This window comes from Hibiscus syriacus, unplaced genomic scaffold (assembly GCF_006381635.1).
Source record: "Hibiscus syriacus cultivar Baekdansim isolate YM2019G1 unplaced genomic scaffold, ASM638163v2 tig00110783_pilon, whole genome shotgun sequence".
Lineage (NCBI taxonomy): Eukaryota > Viridiplantae > Streptophyta > Magnoliopsida > Malvales > Malvaceae > Hibiscus > Hibiscus syriacus.
In genome coordinates this window covers 1,449,605-1,465,786 of record NW_024062861.1, presented here as the reverse complement: position 1 = coordinate 1,465,786, position 16,182 = coordinate 1,449,605, and the positions used below count along the sequence as shown (strand labels likewise).

Sequence of the window (16,182 nt, the reverse complement as noted above, 5' to 3'; positions counted from 1 at the left end):
ATGATAATTTTAAGAATTTTTATTTAAAATAAAAAAAATATAATTTTAATAAAAAATTAATTTTTTCTCAAATTTTAAAAAAATATTCAAAACTTTGAAAATTTTAAATTTAATCTCTATAGCCATGACGAACAGATTTAACCCCAATAGCGCCTCCAACTGATAGCCAACCACTTGACGAACAACCATCAACGAATCTCAAAATGCAATTTAAACCCAATAATATACTTACCACAAAAATTTACTTAAAACCAAATAATCTATTTGGTTCAATGGTTCAAAGGCTGTTACACCACCCAAGAATCTCAGGTTTAAATCTCATGCTACTCATTTCAGTGCGTTTAGTTTTCTTTCGGGTGACACGTATAACACTAATTCATCAATTAAATAGTGGCAAACAATTTGATTTAAAGATTAAATTTATTTTTAATTTATTAAAATTAGAATTAAATTGAAGTCAACTTTTCCGGTAAATATTAAGTGGTCATTGGTATGTATAGTTACTCTTAATAATTTTATATTACTGATGCAAATATAAAGTTTCAAACATTAATTCGCTAAAACGAAACTCACTCAAAGTTAAATGACCATTTTTACGTAGTTTTACCATCTGGGTGCCCTTTTCTCTTTGGTCCAATCCACCCTCACTTTCTCTCCTTTGTGCCGCTCGGAGCAGTACTGAAAGGTGACTCCGGCTATACCTTTTTCTCTTCGCTAGACTCTTCCCTCTGCTACAACTAAAACGACACAGTTTCCCTTGAGAACAACTATGGCGGGTTCCACTAGCGGTACCAACCCCTCATTAAACCCTTCTGCTCCCAAAATCCTATTAGCCAAGCCATCAGTTGGGCCGGTTTCTGGTAAATTTGGACGCGGAGCCGGTGAAGATGAAACGGTGCCGCATAGGGCTCGTCTCCCTCCCGTTGGTTCCCTCAACCTTCTTTCTGATTCCTGGGAGTTTCACATTGATCGATTTTTGCCTGTAAGTTTAAAAGAAAATTGAAGTTTTCTCTTCCTTTTAACTTTTTATTAATAACTTCAGATGGAATGGAACTGAAAATAGCTTCTTTTAAGATTAGATAATATTCCGTTTTAGATATCCATTTGATTTATTTTTGTTTTGGCGATTTGAAGATTTTTAATTCTGTATTTTTTTTTTAATTTAATTTGGGGAAGATGATAAAATTCTGATAATATTTGTAGCTAAGGTACTGATCATAGATAGCCTAAGCTATGGGTATTTTAAAGGAGGTAAAGAATCAGATAGCTTCTTCGGCTAAAATGTTTTTAGTTCTTTTTTGTGAATTGCAGTTTTTGACTGAGAATACCGATTTTAAGGTGGTTGGAATCATTGGTCCACCAGGCGTAGGCAAGTCAACAATCATGAATGAGCTTTATGGTTTTGATGGAATCTCACCTGGTGTGTATCATTTTTTAATTTATACTTGAATGCCTTGCTATTGCTTTTGAAGTTCAAATCTATCTGCACATTGCTATGTCCTCTAGATAGCTCTTAAATGCTAATTTGCAGGGATGCTGCCACCTTTTGCCATACAGTCAGAAGAAACCAGAGCAATGGCAAGGCATTGTACTGTAGGTATTGAACCAAGGATTTCTGCTGAACGGCTTATACTACTCGATACCCAGGTTCCAAGCTTACTACTTTCCTGTCTTCTTTTTCCTTTTTCTATAGACTATATCATGAAATGATAATATATATATATTTTCTTCTGAAGCATGTTTTGAATTTTCAGAAGTCTAGTTCAAGCTATACGAAAAGAAATTATGAGCTTTTCTGATGTAATTATAAAGTTATCTTAATTGGGGAAGATTATGTCAAAGTATCCCTTTTTCAGGGAATACTAGAAGATACTTGGTCACATTTGCTTTGATGATTTTCTATCGACTATTGATCCCCCCCCTCCGGGGCCAATTATGTTTAAAAGTATTGAACCTTGTAAAAGATTAACTTTTAGAGGTCATTTTCATAATTGGATAGAAAGTGTCCACAACATATTGAGTTTACTGGGAAGCTTTACAGAAATGAAATACTGTCTTAAATAGGCATGAATGTGACTTGTCACAAATTAGTAATAAGCTGCACATAGTCCTAAAGTGTTCTGAAAATTTTCTTTCCTATCACCATATATTAGTTTGTCACCTTGCCAAATAACGCCACCTAATTTAATTTGAAACTTTCCAGTTCCCCTTGCTTATATTATCTTGGTGCTTTCCTGAAAAAGAATTTTCAAGCATTAGTCCACACCATTTACTTTAACATGTGTTTTTCTGCTGATATATCATTCTACTTTTTGTATAGTTGGTTGCCTGGATACTTCCAATCTAAATTCTTCTTGCCCCTGTCTGTTTTACATAGCAAGATTTTTACTGGTTTGTGAGTCATCAATGTACATTATTCTTGACTTGCAGTCTGTTTTCAGTCCATCGGTTTTGTCTGAGATTATGAGACCTGATGGCTCATCCACAGTTTCAGTACTAAGTGGTGAGTCACTGTCTGCTGAGTTGGCACATGAAATTATGAATATCCAGGTAATTAATTGCAAGCATTGGGCCTTTTGTTTAATATATTAATGCTCGATATTTCATTTACATTATATTTTCCGTCTTGAAGTAAGATGTCTGATAGTATATCTCTTATTGGGATTGCTGCAAGGAATCTTTTTAGCTTGGTGTTCTTCTAGCATCCATTTGTCATATTTTGCTTGTGGTGTCCGATGGAGTTCATGATAACAGAATGTGGCACATGATGCTGACGGTAATATTCTTGTCTTTCCCAGTTTAGATGTCCAATATGCTTGTAGTCTGTTACATTGGTAATTTGTATAAAATATTTGACTTCTATACTTCAGATTTGTAGTTGTAAGCTAATAGTGATCACTATCCGAATCAAGAAATCCTCAAGGCTGATGCTATATTTGTTTTGGATAGATAGATGATGATATAGAGCCTTCAGTAATTTTCTGATTTTCTTTATTCCTTTCACGAGTTTTGTTGGTATTTGGCCATCTGAAAGGTGACCAGTTAATACCTAGAAATACCATATGACATCTAAGATAATCACTTTTGAAAAAGTTTAAGAAAAATATATTGCATATATGTTTCTGTTATTTAGCCTATGTTCATTAATTTGGATATCTGATGGGAGAAACATGCAATTTTTACACTTGAATGAGCTACAAGAACAAGGGAAAAGGGAAAAAGAGCATGCAAGTCTTTGAAGTAAGATCTTATGTCCCCTTAATTAGAGGAGAATACAATCCAAATTCTCTCCTTTTGATTCTCCATATGCTAAAGAAATGACCTGATTATGGCCAAAAGAAAAAAGAAAATATGCTGATTATGTTTCTTTAATGTTTTGAACTCTTGCAACAAAATCTTGTTTATACTAATCTTTCTCTCTGCAGGTTGACTTATTGAAACATGGCATTCCCGATCCATCTTCTTTAGTTCCTCTCCATTCACAGAGCTCTACATCAGGGCCTGACAAAGAGAGCAAAGATAAAGTTCATGAGACTGAAGAGTATATCGGTACTCCTGTTTTTGTGCATACAAGGTGAACTATATTTTCCTCAATGATTCTGTTAGAATCGTGTTACAATAACTTGGTAGTATATTATGTCTTTAGTATTTTTGTCACAGTCAACAATCCATGACTGACGGCGGCTTCTCTATTTCCATAGTATTCACCTCTGCAGCCCTTGCCACTATGTTGCCACTCCCTCATAATCTGTCACCACCTGCAAAAACCACTCTCCTTAGAACATATTATGATCTGCTGCCTTTATGACATATTAAGTTCAAGGGCAGTGCTGGGGCTTTGCGGCTATTAATTATGAAGACAACTATTAGGCTTTCAAAAGTTGTTTCTCTATCAACTTGGTAATAGGAGGACATTAACCATTATTTTTTTATTGGTAATATTTTCTTTCTTTTGGATATTTGCAACTATTGTTTTGAGTGCTACACATAAAAGTCATTTTTCTGCAGTAGAATCAGAAAGTTTATCTAGTCCCCTAGCATTACAAATATCCCTGTTACCCGAGTCCCCTGCAATATTCCTTGTACGATAGAGCCTCAAAACAATAGCTGCAGTGATTAGAGGAAAAAAAGAAAAGTTCCTGAGTGGAGGTCATAGTAGCAGATTATTATTTGTTAGAAGATTTGCTTAAATTACCGACTTGCATTGTTTTCACTTATTTCCTTGCATTAATATTAAGAAAGATATTCTGTACCTTGACATATGCAAGGTTTGTGAATTGGTATTTGGTGTTTTCTGCATGAACTCTGTACTCTTTTCATATTTATAAGAATGTGCTAGACAAGTACATTTTCTTCTACTTGTAGATCGTTAAAGATCCACAACATTAACTTATGTATCTTTGGTCTTATTGTTTATAGGCTACAAAATCAAGACCTTTCTCCGTCTAATATTCTTCAAATGAAGAAGGCACTTTTACAATATTTCAGTTCCTCTTCATTTATGAGACGCACATGTGGGAAAAAGCCCGCTGATCAACTGGCCATGAGTCAGATTAATGGTAAAGATAAAGAGTTGCTCAATTTATTTGTGATCCCTTGTAAGAACAACGATGACTCTACCAGAGCTCAGTGTGAAAGCTATGTCTACTCGCTATGGAAGTTACGTGATCAGGTCTCTTTCTATGCATCTTTTTTTCTTCCTGCAACTATCCGCCTTGGTCCTTCTTTTCTTTCTCCCTCATTTAAGGGATTCTGTAATATTCTAGCTTTTCGTAAGTCATTTCTTTATATATATGTATATCAGACTTATAACAAGTGTTCTTCACAGGTTTTGTCAATGAGCTGCCCTTCGTTTACAAGGAACGTTTCTGAACGTGACTGGTTAAAAAGTTCTGCCAAGATATGGGAATTGGTGAAGAGCTCTCCTATCATTGGTGAGTATAGCAGAACATTATTAAGTTCAGGTATATTTCGCAGATGATCGTTGTGACGGCATATTTACGATGATTTTCGTGATAGAGGCTGGTCTTGCTTTTCTTGCTATTCTCGACACTGAAAATACGTTTGTGATGTCCAAGCTTTCAAATATCCTAGCAGTAAAAGGGGTATATTTATGCATGGATGGAGTAATGGAGTAAAGTTAATTGATTTCAGGAGATTGTTTTATAAGTTAGAGCATAGTCTAATCTTTCTAACGCATTTTGAAATACATCGAACGAAGCTCGAAAGTATAAGAAATTTTCGATTTACTAAATCATGCATAAACAAAATTTCCGAAGTTAAAAATCAGGAAGGTCGGCTTAGAATAATTTTTGGACAATAAATTATTGGTTAACATAAAGCATCAAACCCTAATTACATATCAACTATGTTTCTCTCGTAAGTTTTGCAGATACCATTTCTTTCTCGCTACCATTACATTTTGCTTTTAAATTTTGGGTAAAGTACACAAATGATCATTTGATTATAAGACATTACTTTATTGTGTTCCTTAACTTTTAAAAGTTATGAAACGGTCGTTTGATTATAAGTATTGTTTTATGGAGTCATCTGATTATTAAAAGTTATAAAATGGTCATTCGACTATTCATGTGTTTTAAACTTGTCTTTTTTTGTCAAAAAAATAACTGTAGTTTGAGTTAGACATTAACTTGTTGATTATGTTATGATAAAATATGATCTTAAAATCTTAAACGATTATCATATTTCAATCAACAGGTTAATGCCTAATTCAAATTAGAGTTAAGAATAAATAAATAGTTAGGTGATCATTTATAACTTCTAATAGTCAAATGATTCAATAAAATAACATCCTATAATTAGAGGATTATCTTGTAACTTTTAATAATCGAAGAGACTCAATCAAACACCACCCTGTAATCAAAGACTATTTGTATAGTGTACCTTTAAAATTTTAGAACTGAACAAATAAAACAATAATTCCAATAAAAAAAATCAAAATGGCTATGTCTATATTGAATTTAGGCAACAACTTGAGATATTTCAAAAGCTAGTACCAAAAATATGGATGGACACAAAATTTTATATTGGGGTGAATTTTTAAAATTTTAAGAATGAACAAATTTATAAAATCTAGGATGGCGAAAATAAATTTTCAATGAAAAATACATAATTTAATTTAAGAAAAATATATGATCATTTTAAATTTCTATGGACAATTTTTAGGAGATGATAGTCTTATTCGCCCCTCGATTCTTCACTGTTATTATATTCCATAAATGTTTTTCAAAATTAGCGTGAGATCACAACCCTTTTATACATATCCTCTTAAAATTGGTTAATTTTGAAAATGGTTCACCAAATGTTAATCAATATGCCTCTTATGAGGACAATGGCATTTCACTCTCATGAGAATTAAAGGACACATCGTTTGAACCGGTAGAGGAGGGCCTACTGCCTTTTTTTATGCCTTGCCCGTCATTTTTAGCTTCAACCTTTTTAGGAGAATTCGGTTGAGCTAGGTTCCACACCCGCATCAGGAATTTCTGCACCATCAATATCATTATCACCGGTAGCTGCATCATCACCGTCATCACCACCACCACCGGCACTTCCATTGCCAGTACTCTTGGTGGTAGCAATACTGTTACCGTACAAGTTACCAGCGACCATCCTAAATCCGAAGGCCCTCGACGTTATCCGATACACGATTGTTATGATCCAAAATAACCAAGGCATGCAAACAAGGATAAAACCAAGAATAGGAAGGAAATCCGAGGACGGAGAACGAGGGGAGGTCATGTAAACCAAAAGGCAGCCAGCTCCGATAGCTACACAGATAAATAAAATGCAGCTGATTGTCCATATGTATGTACGTCCGATATCTGATTCAGGCATTTGGAGAACCCACAAAATATGTTCAAACAAATGTGAATTTTTTCGACACCATCATCATCCATGTTTTCGAATATTCAAGCCATCATTTGAGGTCGAATTGTCGGTGGTAGTTGTCGTTGTCGTTATTACTGTTGGATGGAAGGGATTCACATCTAAAAAAATTAATGTACGTAAAATATGATTAATTTGTGTCAAAATGAAAGAGAAGAAAGAAAAAGAGATAAGCTCCGACAATGAGAGAAATATAACGTACGTGTTTGGTTTATATTTCTATCCCGTCAAGTTTGATGCTTACCTACTAAAACAAGATTCGTTACATAGATCAGATTTGTCCGCCCCAACGTTATAGACAAGTTTTAGCATTACTATATATAAATACGGCACGAATCAAGTGATCTCAGTTACGGATGAACATAGGATCTGAATTTGACAAATTTCGATTTAATTCGATTTTATTGAATCAGTTTTTATTTTAAAAAACATTGAGTACCAATCAGGTTTTTTAGAGGATATATTTGGGTCATGTCGGATTTGGGTTTACGATGAAAAATGTCTGATCCGACTCGACCCTACTCGACCCGACTCGACCTGAATCTAAAAATAATATAATTATACCTTATATATTTAAGGATAATTACAATAATATCAGTCTATGTATTATTTTTTATTTAAATCATTATTTTTATTTAATAAAAATAATATTTTTTATAAATATATTTATTTTGGATCGGGTCAGTAGAGGGTGTATATTTTTTGGGTACGGTCGGGTCAGGTTGGTTGGAAATTCGACCCTACCCGACCCATGTCCATCTCTAATCTCAATGATTAAAGGGATAATTGTTATCATTAACGGTCCCGAGTTCAAGCACAATGTTTTTTGCCAAAGTTCCCATATAATACTACAGGGAATGTTTAATTTCCAAACTAAAGTGCTCATCCGATTAATTCTCTAAATGGGGTGTTTTCTACAGTAAATTTAGGATCTCTTGGCGTCTTCAGGGTTAATCAGATTTTTGAATTGTTTATTGGGATCTCTAGGCGTCTTTAGTGGAATCCATGAAAAAATTAGGCTTTTTTATACAAATATCACCTTAACATAAATTAATTACTTGTTAAGCACTGTTTAAGAATATTTTACGGATCTAGCAAATTTTTAAATACTTTCTATAAATTTAATCATATTTTGTTAGTATTTTTTAAATTATTTAATTATTTAATTTTTTTATTATTTTATTTAATTATTTTATTTTTTTACAGTTATAAAATGGAAAGTGGTCCTTGAATAATTATATTCGTATTTCTCGGCTTTTAAACTTTTCTCTCGACTGTAAATACGCTCTCAACCTGTAAACATTCACATCAATCCTCTAAACTAGAAGAATGTCGTCGCTTCAATATAGATATCCATATGTTGAGAGCGTATTTATAGCCGAGAGAAAAGTTTAAAAGCCGAGAAATCCGAATATAATTATTCAATGACCACTTTCCATTTTATAACTGCAATTATAGCCGAGAGAAAAGTTTAAAAACCGAGAAATCCGAATATAATTATTCAATGACCACTTTCCATTTTATAACTGCAAAAAAATAAAAAAATTAAATAATACAATAATTAAATAAAATAATAACAAAATATGATTAATTTTATAGAAAATATTTAAAAATTTGCTTGATCTGTAAAATATTCTTAAATAGTACCTAACAAGTAATTAATTTATGTTAAGGTGATATTTGTGTAAAAAGGCCAAATTTTTTCATGGATTTCAACTAAAGACGCCTAGAGATCCAAGCAAGAGTAAAAAAAAATCTGGTTCATCCTGAAGACGCCGAGATATCCCAAATCTACCGTAGAAAACACAAACAATCCAACACTCTGAAGACGCCGGGAGATCCCACCAAAAAATCTGGTTAACCCTGAAGACGCCGAGAGATCCCAAATTTACTGTAGAAAATACCCCATTTGAGGAATTAATCGGATGAGCACTTTAGTTTGGGAATTAAACATTCCCTTTAGCATTATATGAGAACTTTTGCCCAATGTTTTTAGGGATATTTGAACGTTATAACAAATGATTGAAAGTTTTTCAAACATATATTATCTTATAATCACCTCGTAGTAGAAAACACATCAAAGATAAGAGCCAATTTTTATAATTTGAGTTTAATGCAATCCAACTTTTTATTTTGGAATTTCACTATGTATTACGTTTAGAAAGAAAGGCTATATACACAATGTTTTCACGTACGTGCATCGATTAAAAACCTTCACATTCATAACTTGGATATTTATGTCATGCTCCTGTCTTCTCACTTCCAACTAATTTTTTGCCACTCAATTTTATCATTATTTATATTTTGGACACTCAATTTAAAAAAAAATTCATCACTGAACTTGTGAATTTTACTCGTTTTGGTCATTTGACCGTTAAGTGTCTAACGCTAGCATCAAAACACTGCATTTTGGGGCTTATTATTTCTGAAAAAATCCTAAAAGTTTAACCTTCTTCCGCATGGATGTAATCTTTCTCCATCGTAGTTCGAACGCCACCGGTCATCGTTTGCAATGTACCTAGTGCAAGTGACGGACACATGATTTTACATTAGGGGTGTGAACTTTTATAAAGTTATATTAGAAATTTAAGAGTACAAAATCATAAAACTTCTAGAGGTGCGAAAAATTAGAACATGAATAGAAAATATAAGAAAGTACATAAAGTATATGAGAATTTGAAATATCTAACGGGTACAACTACCCCCAATACTCAGTTTATTCCTAATTGGTACTAAAACATTCCCTCTTCTCTTGTCCTTCTACTTCTCAGTTTGGTTTTCATCAAAATTCCCTTGAAATTGACAAAATTCAAATCAAAACTTCAACTTTATCTTGGCCCGATTTACAATCTCCACCGTTTGATCAATATGAAATCGAGATATTTTACGTTTCTCCTCCTTCCCAACTTCTTCAATGTTTGAATTTGAAAGAAAATATTCTGACGCCCTTATAACAACCCAAAAAGTCGAGTCAGTATTTTTGTGTTGATGTATCAATTAATATGTGTGATTAACCAGTTAAGCAAGGTTTGAGCCTAACCAAGGAAAAATTGAGGCCAAATTTGTGTCAAAAGAGAGTTCTTTGAATTAAGATGAAATGATGATGGACTAAAAGTGCAATTTTTCAGGGGAAATCAAATTTGATTTCCCCTTTAATTTTAGAGTATAGATGTACGGAAATAGGAGGGAGGAATAGGGAAGAGGTGAGATCATCTTCACCTATTCTCTACCTCCCTTGTGCATTCATTCTTTCTCTTTTCCCATAACCTAGACCTTTGATTTTCAAAGAAAGAATTTTTTAGAAATTAAAGCATTGTGAAAGAGTGAAGAAGGTAAAATCATTTTAATCATCTCCATATTTAGAGCTTCAAGAAAAGTTTTGGATTTTGGAGACTCCATCAAAGAGTTTATTTCATTTTTGGAATTTTAAATTCATAGTTGTATCTTTCATTTATCTTTTAGTTGTTACATGATCTCATTTCAAACTTGTTTGAATTGTACAAGAGGGTGAAGAGCCTTCTAAGATCAAAGGAAAGGGAAAAAAAATTAAGAGGCTGTCAAAGGACTACTATTGATATTTTGCATTAAGGTATTATACCTCTAACTTTGAAATACTTTGTGAATCATAATATGATGCTTTGTGAGTCAAATGTATGCCATTGGTGTCTTTTGGTAGAAATGCATGAATTGATGACTTGAGTATAATTTCCATTAATGATGTGTCAAAATGATGCCGTGTGACGTTGTAAAAGTACCATGAGCTTTAGAGATTGTTTAGAGAATCAAACGTGATATTTTAAGACAAGTTTAAATGATTTTTCCCAACATAAAACTTCATTTTCTTTACTTTGGTATCGATATCATTCATACAATATCTACACCGTATGAAATTTCGTAGAAACTCTTGGCAAAATGGGAGAGAGTATCGATACCCATTCTTGAGGCAATTAGGTATGATCAATGGGAATGCAGCAAAAAAAATTCAAACAGCTTTAACAAAGTAATCAAGGATGAATAAGGCAGTTAGAGCCTGCAAATTTGTGCTAATTACAAATCGCATAAAAGACACTGGTCCAAATGCTGCAAGAGGTTGTAGCCTCCGAACAAATCTTCAAAGCAAGTGCTCCCCAAGGTTCTAATTGTTAAGACTCGAGATCCCATCCCCATTACATGTTCCTAAATCGTTCTTCATAAATCGCACCGATGGTGGGACATGCATGAGTTCAAAGTAGATGACGGGCTTAAATTCTGCTGCTAATTACCAACTACCTCGGTTACTGCATCCGACGTATTTTCAACAGCATCTACCATAACAGAAGCCTGCATCTGGTGTCTTCTCAGTTCTTGAGCTTTTCTTCGGCTGCTTTCAAGTATAATCATAAGAGCAGTGATGTCTGCTGGACTAACCCTACCCACTCTGCTTGCTTGACCAATAGTCTGCGGCCTGACCTATTGGGATTGAAAATAAATTTCAATTACAATTGAACAAGTCTAATCTGAGGAGAATCAATCTTCACAAACTTTTTAACATTTTATCCAGGAAAATTCCCTCTACTGCGAACTTCTAAAAGTTGTGTATTCAATGCAGTCCGACAAAACCGGAAAAGAAATATCACATATTACTGTGAAATATTTCGAAGCGCACCACAAACGCACAGACAATCACACATTAATCTTTTCCAAGTCACATTTCATTTGATGCTTTTCTATTGACTATTGATCCCCCCCACCCCCACACGGGCCGATTATGTTTAAAAGAAGAATCGGTGACTTTGGCCTTTGTCACTTTGAGTAGGTTAACTAAAAGTCTAAAAAGACCAAACTATTATCAGGACATGATAATGTTTTCTCCTAGCATTCATTTACAATTTAAGAATTCACTGCTAATAAAGGGAGAAATGGCATTGAAAAAGATCACATATATTTATATTCAAAGCTGTATTTCATTTTGTAGTTCCTGATACTTCAATTTTCCTATGAAGACATACTTACATGAGAATTTCTTAGTTTATTTGAACCAATAGAACACATTGCAAGATACATGCCTTAGGTTTAAATCAACATTCAGGGTATTCCATCATCATTCTTTTTTGAAGCATACAGTACCCACAGAACTTATTAGTTACCAATTACTACACGTTCTCCATTGCTCCTAGATTGATGATAAAATAGAATGATTTAGATTAAAATAAATCCACAGTATTCAATTATTTATATCATTCTAATCGAATGATTCTTTTGTGTTCCTGTTTTTTCCTCAATAAGTTTCATTTTAGCAGGATTGTTCCAAATTTAGCTATTAGTAAAGTCTTATCACGTGAAAACAACAAAGTTCGCATTCTTCAGGTACGAGTAAGATTTATTTATGAAACGTTTTTCACTTTTAGGGTGCCATGGTAAATGCTTTTAGATTCTATTGCTTTTAGTGGATGAATGGTTATTGTTTTTTCCTTATCTCGTCTTATATGAATTTTTCATATAGATAATGCAATCCAATTCATCTTTTGAGAACTCTGTAATCATCTCACTATTGGAAGGAAGATGGAGCAAGACTGGAAGTGTGGGAAGAGAAAAAGAGAAGTAAAAGAGATTCCATGAAATGTCTCTAACGTTTGATTAAAAAATTACATTGGCTTCTATTGAAATTTTAACTCTCAAAGTACAAGAGATGCCAATGTAATTTTTTAATCAAACGTTATAGACATTTTTTGTCATTATACCTTCTACAGTTGAATAGATCTTTGTATTGCTACATATAAGCTAATACTTCTGAATTTGTTGGATATAGACTTTATATTAAAATGACTATGTGAGTTTGATTTTATATTTTACTTATAGGAGGGTGTAAGTGTTGCGGAATACGACTATTGGATAGAGCAAAATCGCAATTGATAATTTGAGAAAATAAAAATGAAGATAAAGAAGACACAAATTTTACGTGGAAAACCCCCAAATAATATAGGGTAAAAACCACAGGCAAAGATAGAAGAATTTCACTATAAGAAAATAGGAATTACAACTTCTCTCGATCTAACAAGGGGAAAACAATAACAATTCTCTCTTGATAAAAAGGAGAAAACAACTCTCAAGAAAACTCTCTAAATTCTCTAGTATTGGGAGAAAGCTAGAATGATATGAGATGGTTTTGAAGCTAAATGAGTTAGAGTATTTATAGTTGAACCTTAAGGTCTAATCTTGTAAATATCCTAAAGTATAAGGACTAAATTAGTAATTTTCCCGTGCCAATTTTCCAAAAAAACATGCTGCCTAATTTTTAACTTTGACTATGCTCCATTTCGGTGGCCAAATTGGACCAGCCGAATTCACTTAGCAGCCACCATGATATTTGACTTTCAACAATCTCCCACTTGAATATTTGATTGGAACAATCATATCTTCACACCATTCTTTCTACCTTGTACCATCATATTGCTTACGTCTCTGACACGCCACAAGAGGATCGACACCGAGTAAATGTATCAGCGTTTACCACCTTCGTCATGAAATCTGCTTTGTTGTCTTTGGTATGGATTTTCTACATATCTATTATCCCTTCTTCCACATTTTCACAATTGAAATGATACTGAACTCATATGTGTTTTGTCCTTGAATGAAATATTGGATTCCTTGCTAGATGCAAGGCGCTTTGACTGTCACAAAACAAAGAGACATACTCTTGATTGTGCCCAAGCTCCTCCAATAACATCTTCAACCAGATTGTTTCTTTACTAGCTTGTGTAGCTGCTACATATTCTGCCTCTGTTGTGTAAGTAGCCACAATTGACTGCAATTTTGAAACCCAACTTATAGCTCCACCAGCAACTTTGAACACATATCTTGTAGTAGATTTGCTTTTATCCAAATCTCCTGCATAGTCAGAATCAACATACCCATTGATAAGTAAATTTGATCCTCCGTAACATAATACAACATTTGAGGTCCATTTGATGTATCTCAGGATCCTCTTTACTATATTCCAATGCTCTTTGCCTAGATTCGCCATGTTCCTACTAACCACTCCCACTGCTTGTACAATGTCTGGTCTTGTGCATATCATAGCGAACATTAAACTTCCCACTGTCGATGCATACGACACTCCAAACATCTCCATCCTCTATTCTTCACTACTAGGACTCATACTGGAGGATAATTTGGCTTACAATCTTGCATGTTGAATCATGACAAGATCTTCTTCAAATAATTCTTTTGTGAAAGCTAAATATTTCTATTATTTCTGTCTCGATGAATTTGCATCCCTAGAATCTTGTTTGCTGATCCCAAGTCCTTCATTTCAAATTCCCTAGCCAGTTATGCCTTCAATTCTTTATTATGATCATTGTTGAGTCCTGTAGCCAATATGTCATCCACATACAACAATAATATAACAAAATCGTTATCACCAAACCTCTTGAAATAAGCACAAGGGTCTGCATTAAGTCTGTTGTATCCAAGGTGAATAATGAAGGAATCAAATCTCTTATACCAACACCTCGGCGCCTGCTTTAGACCGTAAAGAGATTTGTTTAACCTGCAAACCAAGTTCTTCTTCTTTTTTCTTCAAAACCTTTAGGTTGGAGCATATAAATCTCTTCTTCAATATCTCCATGAAGAAAAGCTATTTTAACATCTAATTGCTCTAGATGTAAGTTCAATGTAGCATACATTGCCAAGACTACTCGAACTGCTATTAGTCGAACCATAGGAGAAAATATTTCATTAAAATCAATACCTTCTTTTTTAGCATATCCTTTTACCATCAGTCTTGCATGAGACCTCTCAACTTGATCGTTACCATTTCGCTTGATTTCAAAGAATCATTTGTTACCAATTGGCCTTTCCTTGTGGTAGTGGTACAAGGTCTCATATATTATTTTTATGAAAGGCTTCATTTTTTTCTTGCATCGCCATCATCCACAGTGAAGCATCTGAGTTGTTTATTGCCTCCTTGAATGTTGATGGTTCATCGTCATCTGTTAAAAGGAAGTATGCAATATTTCCTTCTATAACATAATCTGAGTACCAATTGAGACATCTTTTCACATGATCTGATTGACGAGTTGTTGGAGCTTCAGAACTCTCTGGTTCTTGTTCATCATGTTCTGGTTCTGCTTAAGAAGAATCTCCTTGTTCAAACTCATTTTCCACATGTATCTGTGTAGTCTCTGACTTTTCAGTGCTATCATCTTCTTCTTTTCTTTATAGTTTATCTTCTACAAAGATAAAATCCCTGCTGATGATCACTTTGCGGGCAGTGGGATCCTACAAGTGATAACCCTTTACTCCATCAATACAGTTTTGGTGAGATGATCCCATAACATTCTAGTTGTCTTCTTCTCCTCGATGCTTGATAATACTTCATCTACTAATGCTAGATGAAAGTTTGTCATAGTATTCCCATCCATTTCGATCCATTTGTTGTCATCCGTGAAATTTATCTACCGGCTTTTCATTGATAGCTTGCTAGACAATCGTCTTTCCTCAAAATGTCATTCATCTTCAATTTCCACAATGAGAAATTTCTCTCATTGAACTTTTCAATATCAAATTTCGTTGTCATAGCTTCTATTACGGATAGCTCCCACTATTTAACTATCGTGAATAGTTCTCTGGAACCTTCAAAGAATGGATAATACCTTCTTACTTTCCTATGTTGGAGGATCCACCTTTTGGTGGCAACCACAAAGACAATAAGTAGATATTACACACTCTAATCTGGCTCTGATTTCAATTGTTGCGGAATACGACTATTGAATAGAGCAAAATCGTAACTGATAATTTGAGAAAATAAAATGAAGATAAATAAGTCACAAATTTTACGTGAAAAACTCTTAAATAATATAGGGTAAAATCACGGACAAAGATAGAAGAATTTCACTACGAGAAAATAGGAATTACAACTTCTTTCAATCTAACAAGGAGAAAACAATAATAATTCTCTATTGATAAAAAGGAGAAAATAACTCTCAAGAAAACTCTCTAAATTCTCTAGTATTGGGAGAAAGCTGGGATGATATGAGATAGTTTTGAAACTAAATGGGTTAGGGTATTTGTAGTTGAAGCTTAAGGACTAATATTATAAATACCCTAAAGTATAAGGACTAAATTAATAATTTTTCCTTGCCAATTTTCCACAAAAACATGTTGCCTAATTTTTGACTTTGACCATGCGCCATTTAGGTGGCCAAATTGGACCAGCCGAATTCACTCAGCAGCCACCGTGATATTTGACTTTCAATAGTAAGTGTAAAGCAGTTTTTGCTCTATCCCTTTTAA

The 16,182-nt window shown here is 33.7% G+C and overlaps 1 protein-coding gene across 3 annotated transcripts; it reads left to right on the top strand.

Annotated features, from left to right (window-relative positions):
* Window positions 1-637: 637 nt before the first annotated feature.
* On the top strand, window positions 638-5,125 carry LOC120140376 (protein SMG9-like). 3 transcript variants are annotated; one of them, XM_039155365.1, is made up of 8 exons: window positions 644-982; window positions 1,312-1,420; window positions 1,532-1,647; window positions 2,431-2,550; window positions 2,687-2,776; window positions 3,426-3,574; window positions 4,420-4,672; window positions 4,829-5,117. In XM_039155365.1, the coding sequence occupies exons 1-8, from the start codon at window positions 770-772 to the stop codon at window positions 4,979-4,981; spliced, it is 1,203 nt and encodes a 400-aa protein (XP_039011296.1). In that variant the 5' UTR covers window positions 644-769; the 3' UTR covers window positions 4,982-5,117. The 3 variants fall into 3 exon arrangements, with proteins under 3 accessions (XP_039011295.1, XP_039011297.1, XP_039011296.1); XM_039155364.1 differs by having other exon boundaries at window positions 638-982; window positions 4,420-5,125; XM_039155366.1 differs by lacking the exon at window positions 2,687-2,776 and having other exon boundaries at window positions 642-982; window positions 4,829-5,118.
* The last annotated feature ends 11,057 nt before the right edge of the window (window positions 5,126-16,182 follow it).